The 25612-nt window shown below is 43.5% G+C and overlaps 1 protein-coding gene across 1 annotated transcript in view; it reads left to right on the top strand.

Annotated features, from left to right (window-relative positions):
* SAMD11 (sterile alpha motif domain containing 11) overlaps positions 1 to 25612 on the top strand; it is a 142343-nt gene that overhangs the window by 77621 nt on the left and 39110 nt on the right. The window contains 1 exon segment of the mRNA XM_040427179.1: positions 14775 to 14890. Within this exon segment, the coding sequence (XP_040283113.1) occupies positions 14775 to 14890 (116 nt within the window).

Genomic DNA, 25612 nt, shown 5'->3' with positions numbered 1-25612 from the left:
ATAGTGAGTAAGCTGAGATATAGGGTCATGTTTGGTGGTGCCCTTATCGATGATTTTCTAGTGGCAAAACCTTTTAAATAGCCAGGTTTTTTTCAATCTGAAAACATGCACAAATCTTGCAACCTGGCATGATGAAGCCTGCTGTGCCCCCCCTGGCCTCACCTAAAATATGGCAACCAGATGCCATATAGATTTGGTGCACCTTCTTGTGTTGTAGCCCTTCACTCATTTTTATATAAGCTTTTCTGATGACATCTAATAATGTTTTAAGCTTCACAACCCACGGCAAAGATAATGCATCCCTTCTTTAATTTTTCAGCAGCTACTAATGCCCTATAAATATACCCTCGCACATACACAAAATGCTCCCGGAGATAACGATCACGCAACACATGCTGGCGGGGATAATCAGCTTCTTGCGGACGCTCTTGGGTATAATCAGACTCTGACTTCCTCCCAGAGCTGTCGGAGCTCCCGCCCCCTGGTAGCATTTATCGGATTTTATTTTCGGAGGTGGGAGGCGGCAGGGTCAGGGTGATTGGTTTCCTTATTGATCTGTGCGGCTCAGTATAATCCCTGCAGCTGCTGGGAGCTCGTTAAAGGATGGAGAGGCTGAGAGGGCTTTTACTCTTTATTTATATGTCTCCTCTGCTCATATTTTATGTAGGGGGAAGCGTCTTTTTAAAACTTGGTACTTTTATAGAAGCCGCAGTAACTCCTTCTTTGCCTGGTTGCTCTAATAGAAGGAAAACTATGCAGGACAATTGCTTTTCTCCCTCATCTTTTTGGTTGGGTCATATAAGTTCAGAAGGAAGGGTGACCCACTAGCCACAATGTCCTACTTGGACCAAAGTCTTCTTATCCTTCAGATCTATTTATTTACCTCTACAAATAATACAGGATATCTTCTAAATTATATGTTTATGCACCATTTTATCATCTTTTCTGTATGCTGGATAGTAGCAAGTACTAGTCCAAACTGGTAGTCTAATAGTCAGAATGTGACTAGTGGAGAAAGCTAAAAAATGTTGTATATTTAAAGTGTATCTGCTCAGGTTTATATTGAATGTAATGCAGCAAGAAATTGTGTGTCCAACCTGTGTTTTTGGTCTTTTTTTCTTCTGTAAATGTATCACTTTTTTCCTGGCGTGCTTTCTGAGTGTGCAGGTTCTTCCTGATATGATGTTTGCCATTATGTTGCTGCAGTTTCCTGCTGTCCAGACATCTCCCAACTTTTACCATGCAATTTCACAAAAACACAGTAAGGGCTCTTTCACACTTGCGTTGTCCGGATCCGTCGTGCACTCCATTTGCCGGAGGTGCCCGCCGGATCCGTAACACCGCAAGTGAACTGAAAGCATTTGAAGACGGATCCGTCTTCAAAATGCGTTCAGTGTTACTATGGCACCCAGGACGCTATTAAAGTCCTGGCTGCCATAGTAGTAGTGGGGAGCGGGGGAGCAGTATACTTACAGTCCGTGCTGCTCCCGGGGCGCTCCAGAATGACGTCAGAGCGCCCCATGCGCATGGATGACGTGATCCATGCGACACGTCATCCATGAGCGTGGGGCGCCCTGACATCACTCTGAAGTGCCCCGGGAGCCGCACGGACGGTAAGTATACTGCTCCCCCGCTCCCCACTACACTTTACCATGGCAACCAGGACTTTAGCATCCTGGAAGCCATGGTAACCATTCATAAAAAGCTAAACGTCGGATCCGGTAATGCGCCGAAACGACGTTTAGCTTAAGGCCAGATCCGGATTAATGCCTTTCAATGGGCATTAATTCCGGATCCGGCCTTGCGGCAAGTGTTCAGGATTTTTGGCCGGAGCAAAAAGCGCAGCATGCTGCGGTATTTTCTCCGGCCAAAAACATTCCGTTCCGAAACTGAAGGCATCCTGAACGGATTTCTCTCCATTCAGAATGCATTGGGATAATCCTGATCAGGATTCTTCCGGCATAGAGCCCCGACGACGGAACTCTATGCCGGAACAACGCAAGTGTGAAAGAGCCCTTAGAGAGGGAAACTGCAGCTGCATCCCCCTCCTCTGTCTGCAGTTTACTGTATTACTGCTGGTGGATTTTTGAGAACAGAGGAGGTTTTAGATTTTTTTTTTTTCAAAGAGACTCCAATCAGAATATGGATCACCACAGGTTCACGGAATGTGAAAAAAACTCTAATATCTCCATATATCCTGAAATAGTCGAGAAGAAATGTTGTACGATGTACAGGGGTTTTCCAGAGAGATAATTCACTTCCATTGATCAGCTGTTGTTCTGCCGCTGCTCTGGTCCCTGCTGCTCTGCACTTCCTGTTCAAAAACAACACATTGGAAATGCCAGAATTGCAATTTTTCCCTGAAAAAGGTTGAACTTGATGGACTTTTTTCCCCCAACCCACTAACTATGTATCACATATACACAAAGTTTAATTTATTAACATGTACCATTGAAGTATAAAATATAAGAAATAAAACATTCAATTGATTTTGATGCCTTTACCAATAGTTGCCTTAAATAATTGCTGGCACTGTGTTGTCTTAATAGCAGGAGTATACAGTGGCGGTGCACGTCCCTTCATTTGATACCTTAGAGCTTTTTTCTTACAATTAGATGATAATGTCACCGGATTTTGCCATGTTCTGCATTTTAGCTCTTCCGATAGAGAAGAAATGAATGAGCTGATAGAGGAACAGTGAGGCATCTTTATCATATTGAAGTGGATCACACTAGGATTCTTTCAACATTCCTTTAATTAATTCATCTGAGGATAGCAATTACCCTTTAAGAAACCATTGCTGCTTCCAGTTGAATCTTGGTGACTGCTGTGATCTAGAAGAAAAATATTGAGGACAAACATTTTTTGTGGTACGGTTACTTGGGATGGCGTCTGTGACTCAGGCCCTGTGTTGCTTTTATAACTCATAAAGTACAGTATGTTTCGCTGGCATAGAAAGGTTTTATCATAAAGTCACTAAATAGTGAAACAATTTCAGACACCTGAAAGAAACATCCTATTAATAAAGCATTTTAACTGAGACATACAAGATGAACATATATTTAGATTTTTACCTGCAATGATTAAAAAAAAGTATTCTTGGAATGATTATTTTTTGGACATATGGTGTAATGCTAACTCACCAGTAATATTCTAGTAGTGTAATTTGCGTCTATTTATTTCATTATCCTTTATTGTGGGCCATGTGTCATGGGATCCGACCTCCAGCATCTTTCCTTTGTAGCTAGGATGTCAGTCTCTCCTCTTGTGTGGCTGACTTCCTTTGAGCTACGGGATTGCATCATTATCTATCATATCCCCCACATATTATTGAAGGTATTATTTATGTTGTCTTAGGAGTGCAGTAATATAGTAGGTGAGTCCATACAATTATTAGCTGGAGAGTTATAAACCTCCCCTGATGCACACTCAATGTCTGTATTCTCTATGTGGGCTGTGTGCAGAATCTCCAGTGTATTCCTATGAAATGCAGCTTCACGTTGGTCTCCCTTGCTTCCTGCTTGTAAGAGCTGGCAGTGAGAAACTTATCACAAGCAGGAGGCAAGGGAGATTAGCTGAAGCTGCATCGCATAGTATTAGGAATGAGTGAGTCAATTGTATGGAATCGAGTTGTCTCATTAGCAAGAGTTCTTCACCAGGTGGAGAAGCGCCGCACCCACCTGCCTGTTAATGAGGGGTCGTACATCTTGACCGGCTTTGACAATCTTGCACCTGCTTGTTCAGGCGCCGCTACTAAGAAAGGTAGCCGCGCATGAGCAGTCGCTGATCCAGTATTAGAAGCAGAGCCTCTGCGGCATTAGAGGAACCATATCAGAGGGGAAAAAGGAATTTGTATGGCATAAGTGACCCATCAACTGCAACAGGTATTTAAAAGGCATACACAGAAGCATCTATTTTATTCTTACACAGTAGTCCATTGCTCCGTTATATATGAATGCTTCTTTAAGTGTGTTTTAGACTGAAAATGACTCCTAACTCGGAAGAAGCATCACATCTTGACAAACTCTTGTTTTCTTCATGATGACAGGGATGTGCAGTCGCATGATGTCTTTCTGCACTTGGCATGTGTAGAGAATTCACTGTGAGTTCTGTAACACAATGTTCAAAGGGGAAATTAGAAGCAGAAAACATGAATGATCTAAACTGGCTTTTTTCTGTCTGCCTTAGTTCATCTGCGCACTCCTGTTTTGCTTAAATTATCCTGATTAATATACTATGCCCATCTTATTAAAGGAGAACTCTAAAGTGAGACATCAAGTCCACTACCAGATCCTCCCTCCAGAGGTGCACTGTAGCAAAGCATATACTTGAAGATATCCTTGTTCCAGCTCTTGTCCCAGATCACAAGTACATGAAGATTTGTGTTGTCACTTCCATTGTGTTATAGACTTCTAATACGTCTTTTTTAGTACGGTAAGTAATTGCATTGCCATGGTTTGTCTGCAGCACATCACCCTGTGTAAACGGGATGTGCTACAGACAGTATGGCTCCCTAAAATGGGCCAATTATTGAGGAAAGAACCCAGTCATCGGCCGGTGTAAAATGACCTATGGTAAAGCCTGGTCAAGTCACATTTCCATTAGAAAAACACAACTAGTGGTTTTCTACTGGGACTGTCTTTCAGTAGGATATGATTAGGAGAGGCTTTTATCCTGTGGAGGTAAATCGGAATGTCAATTCACTGATGCCAAGCAGAGGCCTTGTAAGTGGGGATAGGAAAACAATAAATTTTAGGCTGTTGCATAACTTGTCATTGTACAGTAAAGCACTGAAAAGATGCCTAGTATTATGCTCCATAAGCTGTGAATTGCAATGGGTTTACCAGTATAATCATTACATATGTGTCCCATTCAGATCCCAGTTTGCATTTTTTTTCTCCTGCAGTCCCTCAGAATTTCTCCATGGTCATTGGTTGCCCCCTCCCCAGTGATGCTGTTAATCACCCTCAGGATTGCGTGGCTGGCATCTTTCCGCAGCCTTCGGCTCCTCTAATGGGATTGGCAGGGTCACTGTTTCTTGAACAGTTTAAGGCTGCTTAAGGCATTTGGTTAATTGATTCCAAATCACCTTGATTACAAATATGCTAATTGCTTTTTCTGCCCCCTGCTGTGACCTCCTCCCCACCTTGGTTACTACCCTCAACCCCCTCCTTCTCTGGGTCAGCGAAAGGGTACCCTCCTGTCCATTTTCCTTTTAAAAGTCTATTCCCCCCACGTCTTGCTCTCAGAAATATCCATGAATAATTCAGAGCAGAATATGCTGAGGGTGACAGAAAGTGATGCCAGTTGACCATTTAACTGCCGTTACACGATTGGTTTTCTGGCCTTCTTCTATCCAAGAGTGAAGTGCTTAGCAAACGTCAAGGAAGGCTGAGTATGTGCCTGCTGAAGGGGTGGTGTATTTTGGTATTTTAAAAGTACTGTGTAGAAAATTCTGACCTCTGCAGTACTCCAAAGTTTATGTCTAACCTGAGCGGTCAACATTATGCAGGTGGAATAAAATGCTCATTTCAGTAGGAATTAAGTCTGCTGAAAAAATTATAGGGGATGTCCCACAAAAAAAATTCTACAGTTTTTAAACCAGCACCTTGTTCTGAATACTTTTGTGATTGCATGTCATTAAAAAAATCTAGCATAGCCACTAAGTTATTCACTGAAATCTATCTGTACAGCGCCACTTGCTGTTTTATTTATTTATTTTTTCTTATTTCTGTGTCCTGCTCAGTGAGATGGCCGCACATGCTCAGTTTAGTCCTCCAGCTGCCTCCTGAGCTGTGATAGGTAGAGCATGGACACACCTCCTGAGCTGTGATAGGTAGAGCATGGACACACCTCCTGAACTGTGATATGGAGAGCATGGACACACCACCTGAGCTGTTATAGGGAGAGCATGGACACACCTCATGAGCTGTGATAGGGAGAGCATGGACACACCTCATGAGCTGTGATAGGGAGAGCATGGACACACCTCCTGAGCTGTGATAGGTAGAGCATGGACACACCTCCTGAGCTGTGATAGGTAGAGCATGGACACACCTCCTGAACTGTGATAGGGAGAGCATGGACACACCACCTGAGCTGTTATAGGGAGAGCATGGACACACCTCATGAGCTGTGATAGGGAGAGCATGGACACACCTCCTGAGCTGTGATAGGGAGAGCATGGACACACCTCATGAGCTGTGATAGGGAGAGCATGGACACACCTCCTGAACTGTGATAGGGAGAGCATGGACACACCACCTGAGCTGTTATAGGGAGAGCATGGACACACCTCATGAGCTGTGATAGGGAGAGCATGGACACACCTCATGAGCTGTGATAGGGAGAGCATGGACACACCTCATGAGCTGTGATAGGGAGAGCATGGACACACCTCATGAGCTGCAGCAGAAAAGACCCTCCCCTTGAGCTGTCAGCTTGATATAAATCTAGCAGAGCAATGAATGGGGAGATCTCTGGGTCCATGTGAGGTACAGGGCTGCTTCTAGCTTTGTTACAAAAGAGATTTCCATGTACTATATAATGTCTGATTTTTCATTCTTTACATTAATCATGGGATAATCACTTTGATTGGGTGGTCTGATTTTTTTTCAGAAACATACAACTTCTGTGTATTGGCTCTGTCTGACATTACAGCATAGCTCCTTTTCCTTGAATATGACTGAACTTTAATACTAGACATAACCCATGGATAGGTGTGGTGCTGTTTAAAATATACATTTTCCTTGACAATCCTATTAACCATTATGCACTACAGTAATATCACAATACAAACTATATACATTATTAAAGGGATTCTGTCACCTTGTTTTAGGTTATAGAGATGCGGACATGCACGGCTAGATCGCCGCTAGCATGTCCGCAATATACCGGTCCTATAGGGCTGTGTGCTTTTATTGTGTTTAAAAAATGATTTTATAGATATGTAGATGAGCCTGGTAAGGAGCCCAAGGGGCTGTACTAACCTTCTTGGAGCCCTGCCACGCCCCCCTGTGAAGGAGCCCAGCACCGCCTGCGTCCTCCGAATCTCCTCCTTGCTCACAGTTAGATTGCCGTAATCTCGCGATGTGCAGTTCCTTCCCTGAGGCTGATGCCAGCTCAGGGAAGGAACACTATACCGCCACTGTCGCCAGAACACTTAATGCCGGATCCGGCACTAATACACTTCAATGTAAATTAATGCCGGATCCAGCATTCCAGCAAGTGATCAGTATTTTTGGCCGCACAGAAAACTCCGTCCAAAAAAACGTGAGAGGTACTGAACTGATGCATCCTGAACGGATTGCTCTCCATTCAGAATGCATTAGGGTAAAACTGATCAGTTTTTTTCCGGTATTGAGCTCCTGTGACGGAACTCAATACCGGAAAAGAAAACCGCTAGTGTGAAAGTACCCTCAGCTGATGAATACACTTGGAGTTGTCTGCGCGCTCACTCTCTAACTGGAATTAACATGCTTTATTTTATTATTGGATGGGAAAACCTTGGAAAATGATTATACATCCATTCTGACATGGAATTCAAAGTAAGTTCACCAGTCTCATTAGGTCTAAGAAGTCCGTTCACTGATCCTCTTTAACTGCCCATACACTTCATTCTTGTCTTTGAACAGTGGAGGATTTGACCTCCATAATAATTATATGTTCTAAATATTTGGATCTCAGTGTAAGGTTCTTTCCTAATCTGAACAAGAGACATACTGATCCAGTGATGCCTTTTTTACAGTTATACGCTTGGTATGCATCCCTTGATCCAAATTGCAACATGTGAAAGGAAAAGTTGTGCAATTATGTGGAATCACAAGAGTAATAGACATGTTAATGATATGCAGATGATAAAAATGGAAACAATATTCAAAACATCTCTATTTATTCAGTATCGAGCATGAGCGCCACACGCAGCAATATACACGCATATGCCTTGGCCAGGTATTGGTGAGGTTACGAATTGTGGCTGAGGAATGTTCCTTTGACGTCTCAGATGAGCTCAATGGGAGACCAGTCCGGGGACGCTGCAGCCCATGTAGGCCATGCAGGGTGCTCACAGTAGCAAAAACAAAATGCAGCGTGGTGTTGCCCTGTTAAAAAATGAAGGCCTCATCATGGCATTGTCCACGTGGTCTTCAGACCAATCTCTGGCTGTCATTACATCCGTGACAAAAAGCGGGATTCATTGCTGAAGAGGACAGACCTCCATTGCAGTCTCATTTGCCATCTTGCTGTGCACGGTGATAGCCTTTATATACAGTGGCGTGCGTTCCATGAAACACCCGTAGCTGGCCCAGTGCCATGCCAATGCCTTCTGGTGGTTTGTATAGACACGCCATTCTTCTAATCAGATGATCTGTCCGTGCAGAGGTTCGCCTCTGTGCACCTCTTGCTGTCAATCCAGTTCATCATTGTTCTTCCAACCACCGGGAAACACAACATTGAACATTACTGACATCCAAGCCTAGATGTGTAGTGATCTGCTGGATGCATCACACAATCCTCAAACATGACTTGATCCGAATTTTTTAAGTTTATGTGGCTAAAGAACATTCAATCTTTTATGCCCCCTCCTCCCATAGATTGGAGCTAAGTGCTTAAAAAATTGATCATCTGCAGATTTTAGCGACGCCTGCTACTTCCTCAATTTGCATAACCTTGCGACTTGTCCTTGCGATTTCAATGTTGAGGAGTGTATGTCTGTAAACTCTATAGGCAGTATTTGGATAGCAGCAGATGACAGCCACTGACATCACATGTTTTCCAGGTGAAACTTTTCCAGTCATTCAAGCAGAGTTCTAACCTTCATACAACCCTGTATGTTTCCCAGCTGTCTGGTGCTAATGCTTTTCCAAGCATTATTAAAGCCTCGTTCCCGCCACCTTGTCGTCTGCCGCAGTCGCTTGTTAATTTAGTACAGTTTCAATAATCGTATGTGCATTGTTTGAACCAGGCTCTGTGTGGAAGAACTTGAGATCTGTGGAATTGTTTAATTGTCATTAAACTGTCTCCTCTCGTAAGATGAAAGCGAGCTGTAGGAATGGCTCCACTATGAGCTGTTATGCTTCTGGTGACTTAAAGGGAATGTGTCATCAGAAAATGACTTATTATTTAAATCACTTTTTTATGTTAAAGGGGTTTTCCAGGATTTTAATACTGATGACCTATCCTCAGGTTAGGTCATCGATATCAGATCGACGGAGGCCTGACACCCGGCACCCCGCCGATCAGCTGTATGAGTAGACGGTGCGCGCAGTGTGCACGTGCCGTCTCCCTTCTGTCTTCCTGCTCACGAACAGGAAGAGAGACGGGAGACGGCACATGCACACCGTCTCCTCATACAGCTGATGGGCGGGGGTCCGACATCTGATATTGATGACCTATCCTGAGGATAGGCCATCCAATATTAAAAGCCCCGAAAACTGCTTTAACTGCTTTTTGCACTGGCCACTCATTAGGCACCACTTCTTGGTCTGTACGTATTATTTCACTGCAGTTATCTGCTTATCATTTCAGGCATGATTAGAATGACAGATATCACCTGTGTATAATTTATATATATATATATATATATAACTGCCATTCACAATAGGTGATATCACAGCTTATCTACTCCCTTCTGAGCTCTGCACAGGTCACAGAGCATTGCCTAGAAATCTCTAAAGTGCACCATATTTAATAAGAGACATATGCCTCTTAATACGTTTTTCAGAACTTGTGCTGTCTGTGGACTATCATAGATTCCTCTTATAAATTCTGATAGCTTTCTGGCATAAGCTATGTAAAATATGTCAGGCTGAGGAGGCCACGCCCCCTTATGTATTAAAGGTTCCATTAGTATTACAAAATCTTCACACGCCCTTTGCGCAGACATTGTGACTTTTGTACACCAGACACCTGGAGTACAAGTTTAGTAGACATATTGGTAGTCTTTGGACTGTACAGTACTTAACTCCCTTTGGCATTACTCAGTGATTTGAAATGCCCTTTGCTTAGGATGTCATATCTCCGGTAGCAGAAATCTCATGAAGGGCCAAAGGGGTCGGAACTTTTTGCATAGAAGTTTTTTTAATTTTGGAAATTGGTGCAAGGTGACCGTTCTCACCAGTGTGATCTCTCATGTGTCTATGCCATATTGGAAGATGATTGTGACTAGATTTTCCCTTCAACTTTTTCTTCACCAGATGCTTTCTTTCACCAGATGTGACTTGGTATATTGATATGAAGCAACTTTGCAACTAGTGTTGTTTCAAAACTGCATAAATGACTATGCAGACCTATGTGTCTCCATGGTAACATAATACAAACAGTCCATTTGTAGTCTGATCCTGCTGTCATATTCCTTTTGTCTTCCTACTCTCCTACTTTTTACTAACATACCTTTAGTTGCTTAGCAAGAAGTTAGGGACACATGCTTGGCAATATGACAGCTAGATCAGACTACTCAGGGTATGTTTGTAGTCTGTTACTATGGAAACGCATTGGTCTACATGAACTGTGCCTATAAAACGTCAGGAAAGTTGCCTTGTTTTTTTGTTTTGTCCCCCCCCCCCCCATTTTGGATGTGTCATAAAAATGGTTGTTGGGTTGACCTTCTTTTTAATGTGCCTCTACATATCTTTCATTTAGAAGCAACCCAGGTGCTTTTTAGGAGGGTGACTAGTTATTTTTTAAAGTTTTAATATCTAGGAGTGCCATACTTTTACGTTTTCAAACAATTAAAATGTTGTATTGCAAATTTTTTTGAACTCCTCAAACTCAAGACTATAACAGTGTCTTGACAGTCGCGGAGAGAATCGGCGTCTTCATCATCTAGGGTTGGGAGGCTAATTAGTTTGGACTTGAGTTGCCAAGTCTCTCTATTTATTTTTTTTAATTCCAGAGCTCTCTTGTGCATTAGAGGTTAAATCTGAACAGCCCTCTGTAGACCTTTCAATCCTTCATGGAAAATATAAGGTGGACTGTGTGAAAGGAAGAGGAGATCCGGAGATTTTATCGTTAAGTGAAGAGCATTAAAGATAGGATTTACAGCTGTGCCTCCTCTTATTTATTTATTACATCCCCCCCCCTCGCTCACTGAATTCTAATGAGCTAATTAGCAGATTCCCGTGGGACGTGAGTTTGCGAGCGGGAAGAGGGGGGGGCGGGGGGATAAGAAGGAAAGGAAGAGGGGAGCGGTAGAGGGGGACAGCGGAGAGGTGACGGGAGCTCATTAGGCGGTATCAGCCTCTTCTCGCAGCCTACGGCAGGGTCTAGGAAAGAGTGCATCAGGCAGGAAGTGGGATTATGTAGCTGACAAGATTGTGGAAGGTGCTGGTAGCTCGGAAAGCCATGCTGAACAATCCCTTCTTAACCCACCTGCTGCCAAGACTGAGATGCTCAACTGTGCTTACGTCTAATGCTGAGGAACTTGTTATTTTTTTGCTGTCTTCCACACTTTTTCACCAAGTTTCACCAAAGACACACGTCTCTTGTCTATTTATAATGATACAGTACATTATGCAAGATGCCCATAGCCATTAGAAGATTCTTGCCCATTTTGGACAAAATTGTCATAACTGGTACAGCGTTGATGTCTATGGGCAGTTTCAGAAACCCGTCCAACCAATCTGAGGGAAATAATGATTACCCAAGTTGGATTTCTTTTTTCTCCAGTCCGCCTCGAGATACGTTGGGGCTGTCTTTCTGTGTTCCCCATTCCAAAACATAAACTTGAATGCTTGAACAAGAATATGCACATTTATGAATGTTTTAGATGATGAAGCCTCATCTCAAGTCTACGGCTGTGCTCATGTCTTACCAACGAATAACACAAGTTCAGACACCTATGTGTAGCATAGAGGCTGAAAGTAAATTTTATCTACCCTACTGGTTGTCAGCCTTCAGGTGAATGAGGTGTAGCTGCACTACCTTGCACAGCCCAAGAATGGCGCTGTTCTTCTGGAAAGGCAGACCCTTGTTCTAATCCTTGACAGCCCCTTTACTCATAAACCTTTGGATCCCCAGTATACTAGCTCGGATCATTTGTGGATTTTATGGATCTGATATATAGGAACTGACAAGCAAAGCATATAATAGGGGGAAAATAATACTGTAGAAGTTTAATCTGTAGGGAAGTATATACACCCATATAATAATACTGCAAACAATGTTGCAGAATATGGATCTGCACAATATACTATGTATCCATACTATAACGCTTTGGTATGCTTGATAGGTTTATCATTGTATGTAGGAGAGACAGGCCCACAGGCACCATTAAAATATGAATGAGGCCATCATCTCTAGCCATGACGGCCAGCTGTGAGGTGCAGCCCAATGTGTCTGGCAATGGTACAGGCCAGTAATAACTCTCTTTGTGCCAAGACTTCATTGCACTACCCATAAGGATACGTTGCAGCCCCCTCCCTCCCATCTCCGTGCTGAAGGTAACATTAATCTCCATTTGTCCTCTGGACGGGTCTTTTCCAGTGCGATCTGTGAGATTAAACACACAGAGAACTGATAATCACCTCATAAACTGCTTACAGACCAGCAATATTTACATAATGTGCTGCCCTGGGAGAGGATCGCACCCAAGGGGGATTACCATGTACATGGACACTGTCTTCAGACGTTGTGCCCCTCCCCCCCACTAATAAACGCAGTGCAGGCACAGTAAGAGTCTATCATGGGTGCTGGTGTAAGATGGGGGCAACGGTCTAGAAAAAAAAAAAAAAAGCATGTGTTTTTAGTTTTTTTTTTTGTCGACAGAAGTCTGTAGCCAGACTAGCCAAAAGGCTGGTAATATGAAGACAGCCTGATCCAATTAGGGGGTCTTACAAACAGATTAGCTCAGCTTCTGTCACAGTGCTGGGGGCTGCTGGCCATGGTGCTGGAGGGCTTCCATGTGCCAATAGGTGGGGGCTTAGTGGGATATATATATATAATTTAGAAGGCGTCATCCAGTACCGCTCAGTAGGTCATACTGAAGGGGAGCTTGAGTTCAGCTTGAAGTGGTCCTCTTCTGCCTTTCTCCACCCCATGCAGACAATGTGCTGTGTGTTGCAGGGACAGAGATGGGGGTCTCAGATCATGTGAGTAAATATGTCATCCTACAATTAGCACGGTGTGCAGATTATTAGTAATTATTGGCTTAGTTGAAATATGGAGGTAAAATGTTCTGAACCCGTCGGAGTAGGTATAGCACGTCCCCTCTGCCCGCTCAGTTAGCGCACAAGGAGGTTGTAGCGTCTTTTGCCATAAACACTTGGCAGCTACAAAGTCATTTCAGGACTTTAAACTACGGAGGGGATAAGATGCCGTTCCAAGGGTCCCTCATCATGAAATATAAGATCTGTAATTACAGGAAGGGGAACGATTCTCCTTGTCATGCTTGATAACCCACAGAAATAATAATGATTTAGCGGCCTCCATCCAGTGATCTCAAAGCACTTGGTAGGAGTTGTTCTTTACCAGTTTTAATTGGTGCTCATTAGACGTATAGTGCTTTACGACATCAGCCAAGCTGGTAGGTGACTGGGAGACTGTGGGTTATACAGGGTGGCCGTATGAATAGTAGAAGTGCTATGGTGTACAGGTAACTTATATACTCACATTTACTGGTATATATGTTCTTTTTGCTTTTCGGTGTATTTTGTTGTATTTGGTTACTTACATAGGACCAAGATATTACTCAGACCTGTATGCCGTCTGTCCCTGCGTGCACTGCTTTGGGCTCACAAACTAATCTTCTTACATCACCCCTTTATCTACAAATTTATTTTTGGAGCGTGAGAGAAAACTGGGATACCTGGAGGAAACCCATGCAAATTCAGCAAGATAATACAAATTATACTGTATAATTTATCAAGTTCTGAATGTTCAAACAACTTGTGAAGACCCTTTGGTTTATCACCCTAGGGCCTTTCCCAATATGTGGTCACAGTCTTAGTCATACAGTAGTGTGCGGCATATACAAGTAGACATCTTTAGGCTGAGTTCCTATATTCCTTAGCTTTTCTGTTATTCTGTTCCATCAGCGGAACAGAAAATCTGAAAAAACATGGCTATTAAAGTGTTTGGTTAATCCTAAGGCTACTTTCACACTCGCGTTTGGTGCGGATCCGTCATGGATCTGCACAAACACATCCGTTCAGATAATACAACCGCATGAATCCGCTCAGAACGGATCCGTTTGTATTTTCTTTAACATAGCCAAAACGGATCCGTCTTGAACACCATTGAAAGTCAATGGAGGACGGATCTGTTTTCTATTGTCAGTGAAAACGGATCCGTCCCTATTGACTTACATTGTGTGTCAGGACGGATCCGTTTAGCTCAGTTTCGTCAGACGGACGCTGCAAGCAGTGTTTTGGTGTCCGCCTCCAAACCGGAATGGAGACGGAACGGAGGCAAACTGACGCATTCTGAGCGGATCCTTATCCATTCAGAATGCATTAGGGCAAAACTTTCATTTCCATGCGTCGTTCGATGACTTCATTGTTAAAAAAAAAACAAAAAAAAAACAGAAAGCTCTTTTCAGTCATGTTTCTGTTATTTTTGGTGGAAATACTAGTATGACAAACTGGACTTCTTCCCATTAAAATTTTTTAAAATACTCAAAATAACCCATTCAGACAAATACTGGATTAATAAGGATCAATTTTTCTCATTTTTTGTAAAGTAGATGTGAACCAGCCTTACTTGAATTGCTGCACTTGTTCCAATCTAGAAATATTATTATTCTACTCTTCTAATTTTCTGCTTTCTATTTTCACTTACAGCCGTGATAGTGACCTTACCAGCATCATCTCCAACCTTCATCAGAGCCACCAACTCGTTATGCCTGAGAATCAGAGTAATAAGAGAAACAGTCATCAGCTCAGTTTTTCATCTACCGGTTAGTATCCACAATTTTGATCTCAACACATTAACAATGGCTAATGGTACCAAAAGTGCGCCTGTCAAGGGGTCAACCCATTGAATACTTACTAAAATGACACTCAAGGGGCGGGAGCTAGTGTGCCATATATCCTTCTGAGGATGAGAGGCGGCCTCCTGCCTATGTGCTCTTCCTCAACCAGTCTCACAGATCTGAGTTGTACTCTTTTTAATTGGGAATATGCCTCCAGTCTGCACTATGGGGTTGTAGGGGGCATGATGGTGACCTCTAGATGAAGTGATCTTCAAGACTAAGTATATGTGGCAATAACCTGAGATTCAGCTTTTTCTTTTCTCACTGAAGATTTAGTATTCTGAACTTTATAATCATTCGGATCTTGCCATTATCAGTTCTCCGGGCTCTGACTTCCTGATGAGCCAGTGATAAAGGAGGAGGAGGGAAGAGAGCAGCAGTCTGAACCAATGAAAACACAGAGGGTGTGTCTCAGACTACCCCAGACTCCGTGTAGGCACTGCAGCTGAACTGTAGTCACAGATCACAGCTCTGCACAAATGAGGGAAATAAAAAGCAGATGATCATCCCCTGTAGATACTGACTCGCATATCATTTTTGAGCTTGTGACTGGACAGTAGGATACAGTTTTCAGATGCAATAATCTAAATGGAACCTCTACTTTTATATGTCATGGACCCCAATAAACTAGAGGGGATGAATGGCACTGCATGCAAACACCAAGCAAGATATTGTCCTTTCCTGAATTGAACATATGACCTAAGAATTGAGAGGCATGTGGGCTTCCATGGTCACAGTGCTCATCATGGTCACTTGCTTGAGCATTGCATGCATGTGATGTAACCATTTGAGTTGGAAATGTCCATTGGCTGGAACAGGTTTTATATTTATGGGACATTTTGTAAAACACATCCTACGATGGAAGAATTGAAATGATATCCTATTACAGGAAGACCATGGTATGGGCAGGAAGAGGGGACGTCGGTACACCCCGGCCTTCTGATGCTAATATAGTAATGTAAGGGATGGGATCTATATGTCCGAAGGGGTTACCTGTTTACATAAATAAAACATGTGCATACCTCGATTCATCCGCTCTTGTAGAAGGCGATATTTCCTCAGTGAGCTGGGGTGTTGTACATGGCGTTCCTCACTTTATAAGATCACATGTCCTTAGCCAGTGTCAAGACAGCCCGACCTCATTTAAGTTGCTGAGGCTGCAGCGGCGGTGTGATAGATTGATATAATTAACATGCAGACTGACTCACTATTACCCATACAGTTCTCAGAGCCCCGGATAAAATCTATTCTGCGTGCACTTGTACCCTGAAATATATTCATATGTCAATACCGCTCAATGCTGCGCTAGATAGAAATGTTAGCGTTTGGAATCCTAGAACTGGCTTGTCTTTTTATTAATTAGCTGACTTTGCTATGCAGGACTTTGTATAATGCAGGGGGACAGATGGCAAAAATGAAAATGCCCCCTTTTGCTGGTAAAATGCCCCCTTTTGCTGGTTCATGCTGCATGCTAGTGATGAACGAATTCATACGAATCAAATTTATTAAAAAATCAGCCTCATGAAGGGAAGCGAGCGGCTGGCCCCGCTGTACATGAGACTCCCTCCTCCCCCTTGATTTACAGGGCCAGACATCACGCCTGGCCCTGTCAATCTAGTGCCTGTGGCATTGCTCCGAGTAAAGGCACAAGCACAAAGGCTCTGCCGCTGCTAGCCGAGCAGAACAGATGCCAACTGTGCATGCGCCGCTACACTTCCAGGTGCACCCAGACGTGAGCGACGCATGCACAGTCGGCATCTGCGCTGGTCAGGTAGCAGCAGGAGAGTGTCTCCACTTGCGTCGCTACTCGGAGCAACAGAGCATGTACAACAGGGCCCTGTCAATCAGGGGAGTCTTTTGAGCAGCGGGGCCAGTTGCTCAAGGAGGGCTGATTTTGAACAAATTCAATTTGTACTAATCGATTAACACTTTCTTACCTCATACCCATCATCCTGAACGTTTGTTGTTTTTGGACTCCGTTTTTGAGAACTCCTCCTAACTATGTGTTCTGTTGTATATTTTTCCTTTTTTTGGGGAAAGCCCTTGTGCCCAAGCAATAATAAAAGAAATGGACAAGGTTTAATCCTGGTGGTACCACCCTGCATGCTTGTGGTATGACTGCAATGACCCTGGCTTTTGAGAATGGACATATACAAGGGTGAACATGTCATGTAGGGAGGGCATATTATGCTGTTGCCCTTTTTTAATGGTTTTACAGTATGTCATGACCAATGTAAAAAAAGTCAGAAATAATATAAAAAATATCATAAAAAATATCAGACATATAGTACATGACAGTCTCGAAGCAGCCCTGTCCCTCACATGGATCAAGAGATCTCCCCATTCTTTGCTCCAGTCACTCTGCCAGATTCAGACTCGCAGTTCAGGGGTGTGTCCTTTCTCTGGGGGGATGTCTTCTCTTGATGGGGAGTGTTCTTTCTCTGGAGCATGTCTTCTCTTGATGGGGTGTGTCCTTTCTCTGGAGCATGTCTTCTCTTGATGGGGTGTGTCCTTTCTCTGGAGCATGTCTTCTCTTGATGGGGTGTGTCCTTTCTCTGGGGGCATGTCTTCTCTTGATGGGGCGTGTTCTTTCTCAGGGTCTTGTCCTTTCTGCTGGAGCTCTCTCCAGCTTCTACCTGTGTGGTGGCAGTTGAAGGATGGATCCGGCTCAGGAGGTGGATGTGCGCATTACTTTATGGATTGAACACCAGGGGGTGCCAATATAATGAAGTAAAGGGAATATTTTTGAAACCGTAAATTACAAAATTAGCTAGTTTTTCTTGCTGCATTATATTAAAATAACATTTAATGGTGACACAACCCCTTAAAAGTTTTTTTTCCCAGGAATTAATTATTGATGACCTATCCTCAGGATAAGTAATCAGTACTGGTTGTTGGGGTCCAACTCCTGGCACCCCTGGTGATCAACTGTTGGAAGGGGCTGCAGCGCTCAGGCGAGCACGGCCTCCTTTTCATACTGTACCAAACACAGCACCATACATTTCATAGTGATATTGCAGCGTAGTCCCAGTCTAATAGATGTGACCTCAATAGATGGCTGACCAAGAGGCTCCTGCGCTCACTCTAGCACTGTGGCTTCTTCTAACAGCTGATCAGAGGGGAGCAGTTGCCAGGAATCAGATCTTAAAAGGCCGGTATCTATCCTAAGGATAGGTCATCAGTATTTAAATCCCCCCCCCCCCCAAAAAAAAAACTTTAAATTGGACCGACAGACAGAACTTAAAAGTCCCAAATGCTCCGCAATCCTTGTGTAGTATATATGTATGAAGTCTTTCTGTTCGAAGCTCAGCCGTTTTCAATGAGGTTTCTACTGCTTCCTAAGTATTTAAAAGGGTTGTCCGGGTTCAGAGCTGAACCTGGACATATCCCCTTTTTCACCCAGGCAGCCCCTCTGATAAGAGCATCTGAGCATTTCATGCTCTGATGCTGTCCCATGCCTGCACTGAATCGTGCAGGACAGGGGCTTTTTCTGCCGATCTGGTGATGTACCAGGTCAGTGCGTCTGGTGACGTCATCGGCACTAATGGGTGGTTCTTAGCGCTGCCCTAGCCTGTAAAACAGGCTAGGGCAGCACTAAAGCCTGTCCATAGGTGCCAATGCCGTCAGTGTAATCGCGCAGGGCAAGGGAGATTATCAGAGCATGAAATACTTAGATGCTCATACCAGAGGGGATGAGTGGGGGAAGAAGGTGATATGTCCGGGTTCAGCTCTGAACCCAGGCAACTCCTTTAAGGTCTTGATGGTGGGACTGCTAGGTCTTAGTCCTCCTGGATGGACCCCACTACCCCGTCCTCCCCTGTCTCTGACAGTCACAGTATCTGCACTCACAAGCAATGCTTTTTCATATTTCGGGAGCATCATTTTCAATGATTAGTCATTTTTTTTTATATTGAAAGTCCACTTTAGACTTTTCCCACCATGCTTGTCATGAGGCACAGCCCCTCTCATTGTGCTGTGGTAGCAAGTGGGTTAACAGTTATTTGAATGCTGACAGTAATGTTGTTCTCGCGTTCTTGCATGCGGCTATGTATTCTTTTCCTTTTTCCCTCTATATATATATATATATATAGGTTCTCCCCGGACCGCTGCACAAAGTCACACGGAGGTCTTAAACCCAGATATCCGTGTGACATCAGGGCTATGAGATGTGGGCATGAAAGCTGCCGCGTTTCTAGTGGGGGAGGGTGGAAGGCCAGAGGGAGGCAGGGGAAGCGGCGCACACTGATAACATCTAATTGCTATATTGATCTGTCTTGGAGCCAGCGTGAGAGCCGGAGGGTGATTGAGATGTGTATCCCCTTCCTATTCAGATGCCGTGGACTGGCTGATATTATTCATTTACCTCTGACTCCACTGTAATAAAATAAGAACAAAGACCTAAACCAACAGTCGTCTGTTCTGCCTAGCTTACGCTTCAGTATGGCTGCTTGCTTATGGTTATGGATACGTGAAGATTGCTTTTGTAATATTTTATGTGCAGATCAGAATGATTACATGTATTGCTCTGTATTCAAGAAGGTCCAAGAAAGTTTTTGTAGTTTTTACCAATCAAAAGTAAAAAAAAAAATATATATATATATATATATATAAAACTGTCCTTTTCATATTCACCGCTGTATCCAGCGCAGACAAACTGGAAACCCGTCTAACTTCCCAAATGTATCAGACAGCTGGTCAAGTAGCAGTCCTATAATATATGGAACATATAAAATATATGTATTTGAATGTGTTTCATCGGCATGTATCATGTCTGCAACGCTCTAATCCATCAATGGGTTTTCCAAAAATGTTCAGTAAAAGTCTAAGACGCTGTGTACTTGTAAATTATAGTTAATACCTGGGTGGCATTAATTCTAGATGTGTCCTCTGTTATCGGCCCAGGTACTACATTATAATAACTACCTAGAAGAGTGGATAAGGCCTTGCTGCTCCAGCAAACTCCTGTTGTATTATGGTGTCTAGCCGGTGATCAAGCTTCTGGTTCATTATAGCTGTCCGATGAATATCTCGAGCAGCGCAATTTCACCTGTTAGAAACCATTGATTTCCTATCACATTATAGATTGACGGTTATTGGTCATATCAGGTACAATATCTATAAATCAGCAAGGGAGGTTATAGTAAAAATAAAATGTACTTCTTTTTATACTGATGACCTATCCTCCTGTGAGCGCCGCAGCCATCTCCATGCTTGCCAAGCACAGAGCTGTACATTGTATAGAGGTCATGCTTGTTATCACCGCTCCATTCACTTGAATGGGACTGAGTTGCGTCTAAGCCATGCGACCGATGAAGGTGACGTCACTGGCCTAGGATAAGCTCCGAGAAGGCAGCAGCGGTCCAGGGGTGTTGCGGCTTTCTCAAAGAGCTGATCTGTGGGGATCCCAGGTGTCGGACCCCAAGTGATCAGTATAAAAAAAATGGAAAACTCCTTTAATATTAAGATCTTCTGGATCTCATGGATCGTACATCTAGAAAAACCCTCAAACTGCAGTGTGGTTCTCACTGGTGATGGTGGTCAACTGATCCTCATAAAATCAAGGAAAATAGGGCTCTGCTACAACAGGTGGAAAGCCTATCCAAGTCAAGAGATGCATTAGTGCTGGGCCTTGCGACAAGTTTTGGAAGCATGAAATTAAAGTTATTGGCCTGAATATGCGCTGATATAAACCCAACGTGGCCATGACATCTCAATGTTGGGGTTGGGATGGACACCATGGTCATCTTTGGTATAGGACATCAAGAAAATGCTCCAGATCACGTATGCTCCTGGTATCGTGTATGTAAAATGCTTGTTGCCCTTTGTCCTAGCCATTAAAGAACTAGCTGACCCAACTTTTCCTCACAATCCATTGATTATGCTGATAACCATTCTGCCAACAAGCAATGATCACAATCACTTAAGATGCAATTGATTTTCAAAGTACAAGAAATTCTTCTTTTTAATTTTGCAGCAGTTTGAGCTCACACTGTTGCTTCACCAGCGTGCAGATGTCTCGCCTACAGTCGGTGGTGGTACGTTGGTGGTAGATAAGAAACCCCCGACTACCATCCTGAATATATTTCCCGGCCTCCCTCTGTAGCACCAGGGAATTGTTGTGTGAGCAGAAAGTGGCTGTTATCTGTAGGAAGGATGAGATTAGCAGGTGATAAGACTCAAGGTGCAGTGCTGGCTGGAGCTCAGAGGTTTTATCTGGAGAGAGAGGGATGAGCTGAGCACAAGGCTCCCTTTAATCTTAATTGGAGAAGACATACAAAGGGATGAGGCAGCCCAGGCTTCTTGACAAAGGCAGGCCAGAAAGCTGCAGGTTTGCACATTAAACACAGATTTAGAAGCCTCTTTAAGCGGCTCGAGGTGTCTCTGTAAACAAGCACAATCCTGGCCATCCACTTTAGCTAATTCGCCCTGCCCAGAGGGGGAGAGAGACCGTGCACCTGCCGCCCTCCCCTGCCACACATGCCCTTTCTCTTATGGCCCTGTGTTTGCAGACACCTGTCTCTTTAACACCGACTCCTCTGCAATCCACACGGCGGATCTTTTGCAATTCTGGTAATATGCTGTCTTGAAATGCGTGCATGAGAAAGCTGTGATTTTCTTAATTAACTTTTTATTTTTATTTTTTTATAGCCTTTGGTTTAATTCAGGTTTTCAAATTAATTTTATCAATTCTTTAACTTACAGGTTGTGCATGTATTTAATAATAATATTATAGATGGTTCGGGATTTATCCTGACACGATGGTATCTATATTTTATTTTAATTCTTTATTGTTTTATCCATTTTGTAGATACTGATTGTATCCATGGACAATGTATGATGGGTGGAGGAAATGTTCTTTAAGTTCGCAGTACTTACTTTTGTGTAAAGGATGTAGCTGTATCCTTCTCCTACAAGATATTCTACAATAAATCCTATTCAAATGGGTTGATGTCACATATAATTTGGAGATTTTTTTTTTGGGACAATGAAAGGGTTAATGGAGAGGCAGGATATCCTCGTCTCACCTGTTAGACATAGTGGCACAGAGTGTTTGCTTAATTTTGAATTAGGCAACTCGTGATAACCCGAAGCCCAAGGACATGTCACACCATGTCATCGGAGGGAGGGAGGGACCCTTTGATTTTAGTTGTGTCTGCGTAAACCGTTTTTGTTCTAAACTTTAATAGCAAAAAATTCATAGAGCGCCTTCAGGCCGCTTTGTATTGGAACATTTTAAAGATACAACAAGAATGCCCCGAAATAGTGACAGGTGCCCTTTAAAAAACGAGGAACGTCTCTAGTCAGCCATGGGTCAACAAAACTAAACTCTCTCTTTGGCAACGTCCATTGACTTGTAGAAACTAATCTTTGGAATCTACTAGGTGATAAAAGGAAGGCATCGTTTTGAACACTGAGTACATATTTTTTTATGGACTTGTAAAGTCTCTGACATTTGCTCTCCTTAATGTGCATTTTTAATATATAATGCCCATGTGAAAGCGACCCTCATTGGGCATCAACAGATACAGCCTTGCAGTTTCATGTTCAGGTTTGATTGCCAGCTCTTCAGCTTGATGAGGACCTGTATGGATGAGCAGCTCATATCTGTGTGCAATCAGCGTGACAGGCATTCAGGATTCACCTAGCTCCTGTACATGCGGCTGCACGGCAGGCCGCGAAAACCTCAGCTCGCTGCACACAGGAAAGTGAAGCAGAGCCACATGCTGACAGGGGTGAAGTTGGCTGTGAAAAATGGAGACAGAGTGAGCGGTAAAAGGAGACGGTCACAGCAGGACAGCGAGGGCTGCAGAAAGGATGTCTGTGGTACATGCACCAAGTGTTTGGAGGACAAAGTAATTGTGCAACTCAAGAGACAGGGCAGCTTGTGGCGAGCCAGACAGTCATAATAGATGCCTGCAAGATGAGACAGTTGCAGCTGATGGCCTGGACTTCCATAATGGGTTGGGGATCGGTGCTGAGAGCAGACATGTACATGGGGACTTGTTTTGCGGTTAGGTTTGCACAGTAGGTGTTGCTTCTATTGACAGGACTTGCCCGTCTCGCTGAAGCCCTCTTCAGGATGGCCGCTGAATGATAACTTCTCTGTGGCCATGTCACTATTTCACTCTTGTTTTGGCGTCTTGACCTTCTTGCCCCCCTGCACGTCATCAAGCTCCCCACTGAATGACTGCACGTTGGATGTACTTTGCTGTCAGCACTACAGCTGTCTAGAAATGACAAAGTGCAAGATAAACACGAAACTTACATACTCTCGCCTTACACATTGTAATGGCTTCCTCTGCTCACGCTCAAGGACCACGCCAACTTTTAATCCTCATGTTTTCCACAAACATCACCTGTTTTCTCTGTTGAAGTCATGTCACACACACTACAGGGCAAAGTGATAAAATAGCCTTTCAGCAAATATTTTGTGGCTTTACCCACATGGGACAGTCTACAGACAGTGTTTAATATGGATCGGAACCAGCTTGTATAGTATTCTCCATTGTTGCATGCATAATTTCATAGTGGATCGAGTTGAAAAAAATCTTTAAAGTCCTTTTTTTTAATCCTACCATTTTTTTGTTTAAAGGAAGGCAAAATCAAATGCCAGTTGACCAATATTAGGGGGAAATTTCATTTCTGGCCTCCGATTTTGCAATCAGAATAATTCCCTTGATCACCGTCCCTCCTCCGCAGACCTGGTAGGGTTCCCATAACCTGCAATATGCTGACATTTAAGAAGAGCACCCTGGCCTTTCTTAAACTTGTTAAGTGACTCAACCATCACCGTATGGTGCGGCTGACAGATCCATAGTCTCACTGCTCTTACGGTAAAGAATCCCCATCTATGTTGATGGTGAAACCTCTTTTCCTCTAGACTTAGGGCCCTCTTGTCAAGGTTACAGGCCTAGGTAAAAAAAGGTCATTAGCAAGATCTCTGTATTGTCCATTCATATAGTTGTACACTGTAATTAGAATGCCCATATTCTTTATAAACTGAATAACCCCAAGTCTGATAGCCTGTTTTAGTACTGCAAACCACGCATGCCCTTAACTACCTTGGTCGCCTCCATTGACCCCGTTCAAGTTCCACCATGTCCTTCTTTTACACAGATGCCCAAAACCATACACAAGTGACAAGTGATGTGTATAGAGGCAGAACTATGTTCTTGTCTTGAATCTCTGTCTCCTTTGCTGTATCCTATTATTGCATTTGTCTTGGCGGCCGCTCCCTGGCACTGGTCACTAAAGTTACGTTTTCTGCCCACCATTTCCCCATGAGGCTATGATCTAAATACTTGATTACTATCCACACCTATAGGCCATAAACCTTTTTGAAATGCCTTCAACACCATGGGAAGAGCACAGTGTATTAAATCAAAGCATGAGCGCAACATATGTCAAAAATGTAGTGTCGATGATCAGCTTGTTTCTCATGTTATGTATTGGAGCTTCTCAGAACTGGAATGGGTTAGATCCAGTAGGAATCATGGAGGCAGATATTTTGTGGTCTTCCTGTCTGTAATCCCATTGTTGAACAGTCTAATAGAGTCCAGCCTAGGTCTACCTGTTCACTACCCATACCTTGACTTCAGATCCAACTCGCTACTAGCACCCATACTTGAATCATTCCTTATATACCTAAAACCTTACTTTACCTATGAACTGTAGCTGCACACAGCAACCCTAAACCCATTCATTTTTATCCGTATCCCACAAGTTCTAAAATTTGATCTGAAACATGCACATTTACCTGTACCTATACTGTAACTTTACCTATTGGTCTCCAACCCAAGGCAAGACCTACAGTTCCCCCTCTCCTCATCCTGGATTGGTTATTTGCAGACAGTAAATATATTATATTGTACAGCAAAAATAGCTGACATATATTTAGGTGTTGTCCTTTAAGTAATTTTCCCATTTTCCTCCTAGTCTTTTTTTTTTTTTTTGCAACTTTCCCAGGGTATGTGCCTTGTGCCCCATCTCTACAATTATTGTTGTTATTATGTTTTCCTCTCCTCCATTTTTGCCGCCTGCTTGCCTTCTCCCGTGCGTTCCTTTCCGCCCCCCTCCTCTCGTCTTCCCAGGTCCTCATGAAGACAGTTTGAAAGCTTTCCGCTTTGCTCTGGGCAGAGTCTCGGCTCTCGGAGCCAATCAGTGGCGGCTCCTCAGCCCCAGTGGGGCTCGGCAAACATTAGATCAATAAGTTATTAGCACCATTCTGTCAGCTGTAATGTGGAGATTGATTGTGCGGGAGCCCTGGTTTGCTGGCTGCCACTTCCCCAGCCTGATGAAGATGACAGATTAAGGGAATAAGAGAAAGGAATTAAGAAGTCTGTGCCGTCAGATGTGTCACAGACAGGAGACGTGGTGGCCCCACTGATCTGTGGCTCATGCCAAGCTCTGGAGTGCGCACTTTGGGGGCGCTTAACTCAGTGATGGGCTCAGTGGCATAGCTCTGTAAAGTCAGTGTGGTTAAGTGCTGCCTCATTAACTGGGCACAGGCACGATGTGCCGCTGCCGCCTTCTATTGCTTGCTCCCGCAGCTGTGTTTGCCCTGCAGGTTGCTCCTTAATAGCACAGAGAGCTCCATAGAGAGCGCAAGGAAAGGAAACACGGTTGTAAAAAGAAACCGGCAGGGAG

Source organism: Bufo bufo, chromosome 1 (assembly GCF_905171765.1).
Source record: "Bufo bufo chromosome 1, aBufBuf1.1, whole genome shotgun sequence".
NCBI lineage: Eukaryota > Metazoa > Chordata > Amphibia > Anura > Bufonidae > Bufo > Bufo bufo.
The sequence above is the reverse complement of the archived record's forward strand: the minus strand, read 5'-3'. Positions and strand labels throughout refer to the sequence as shown.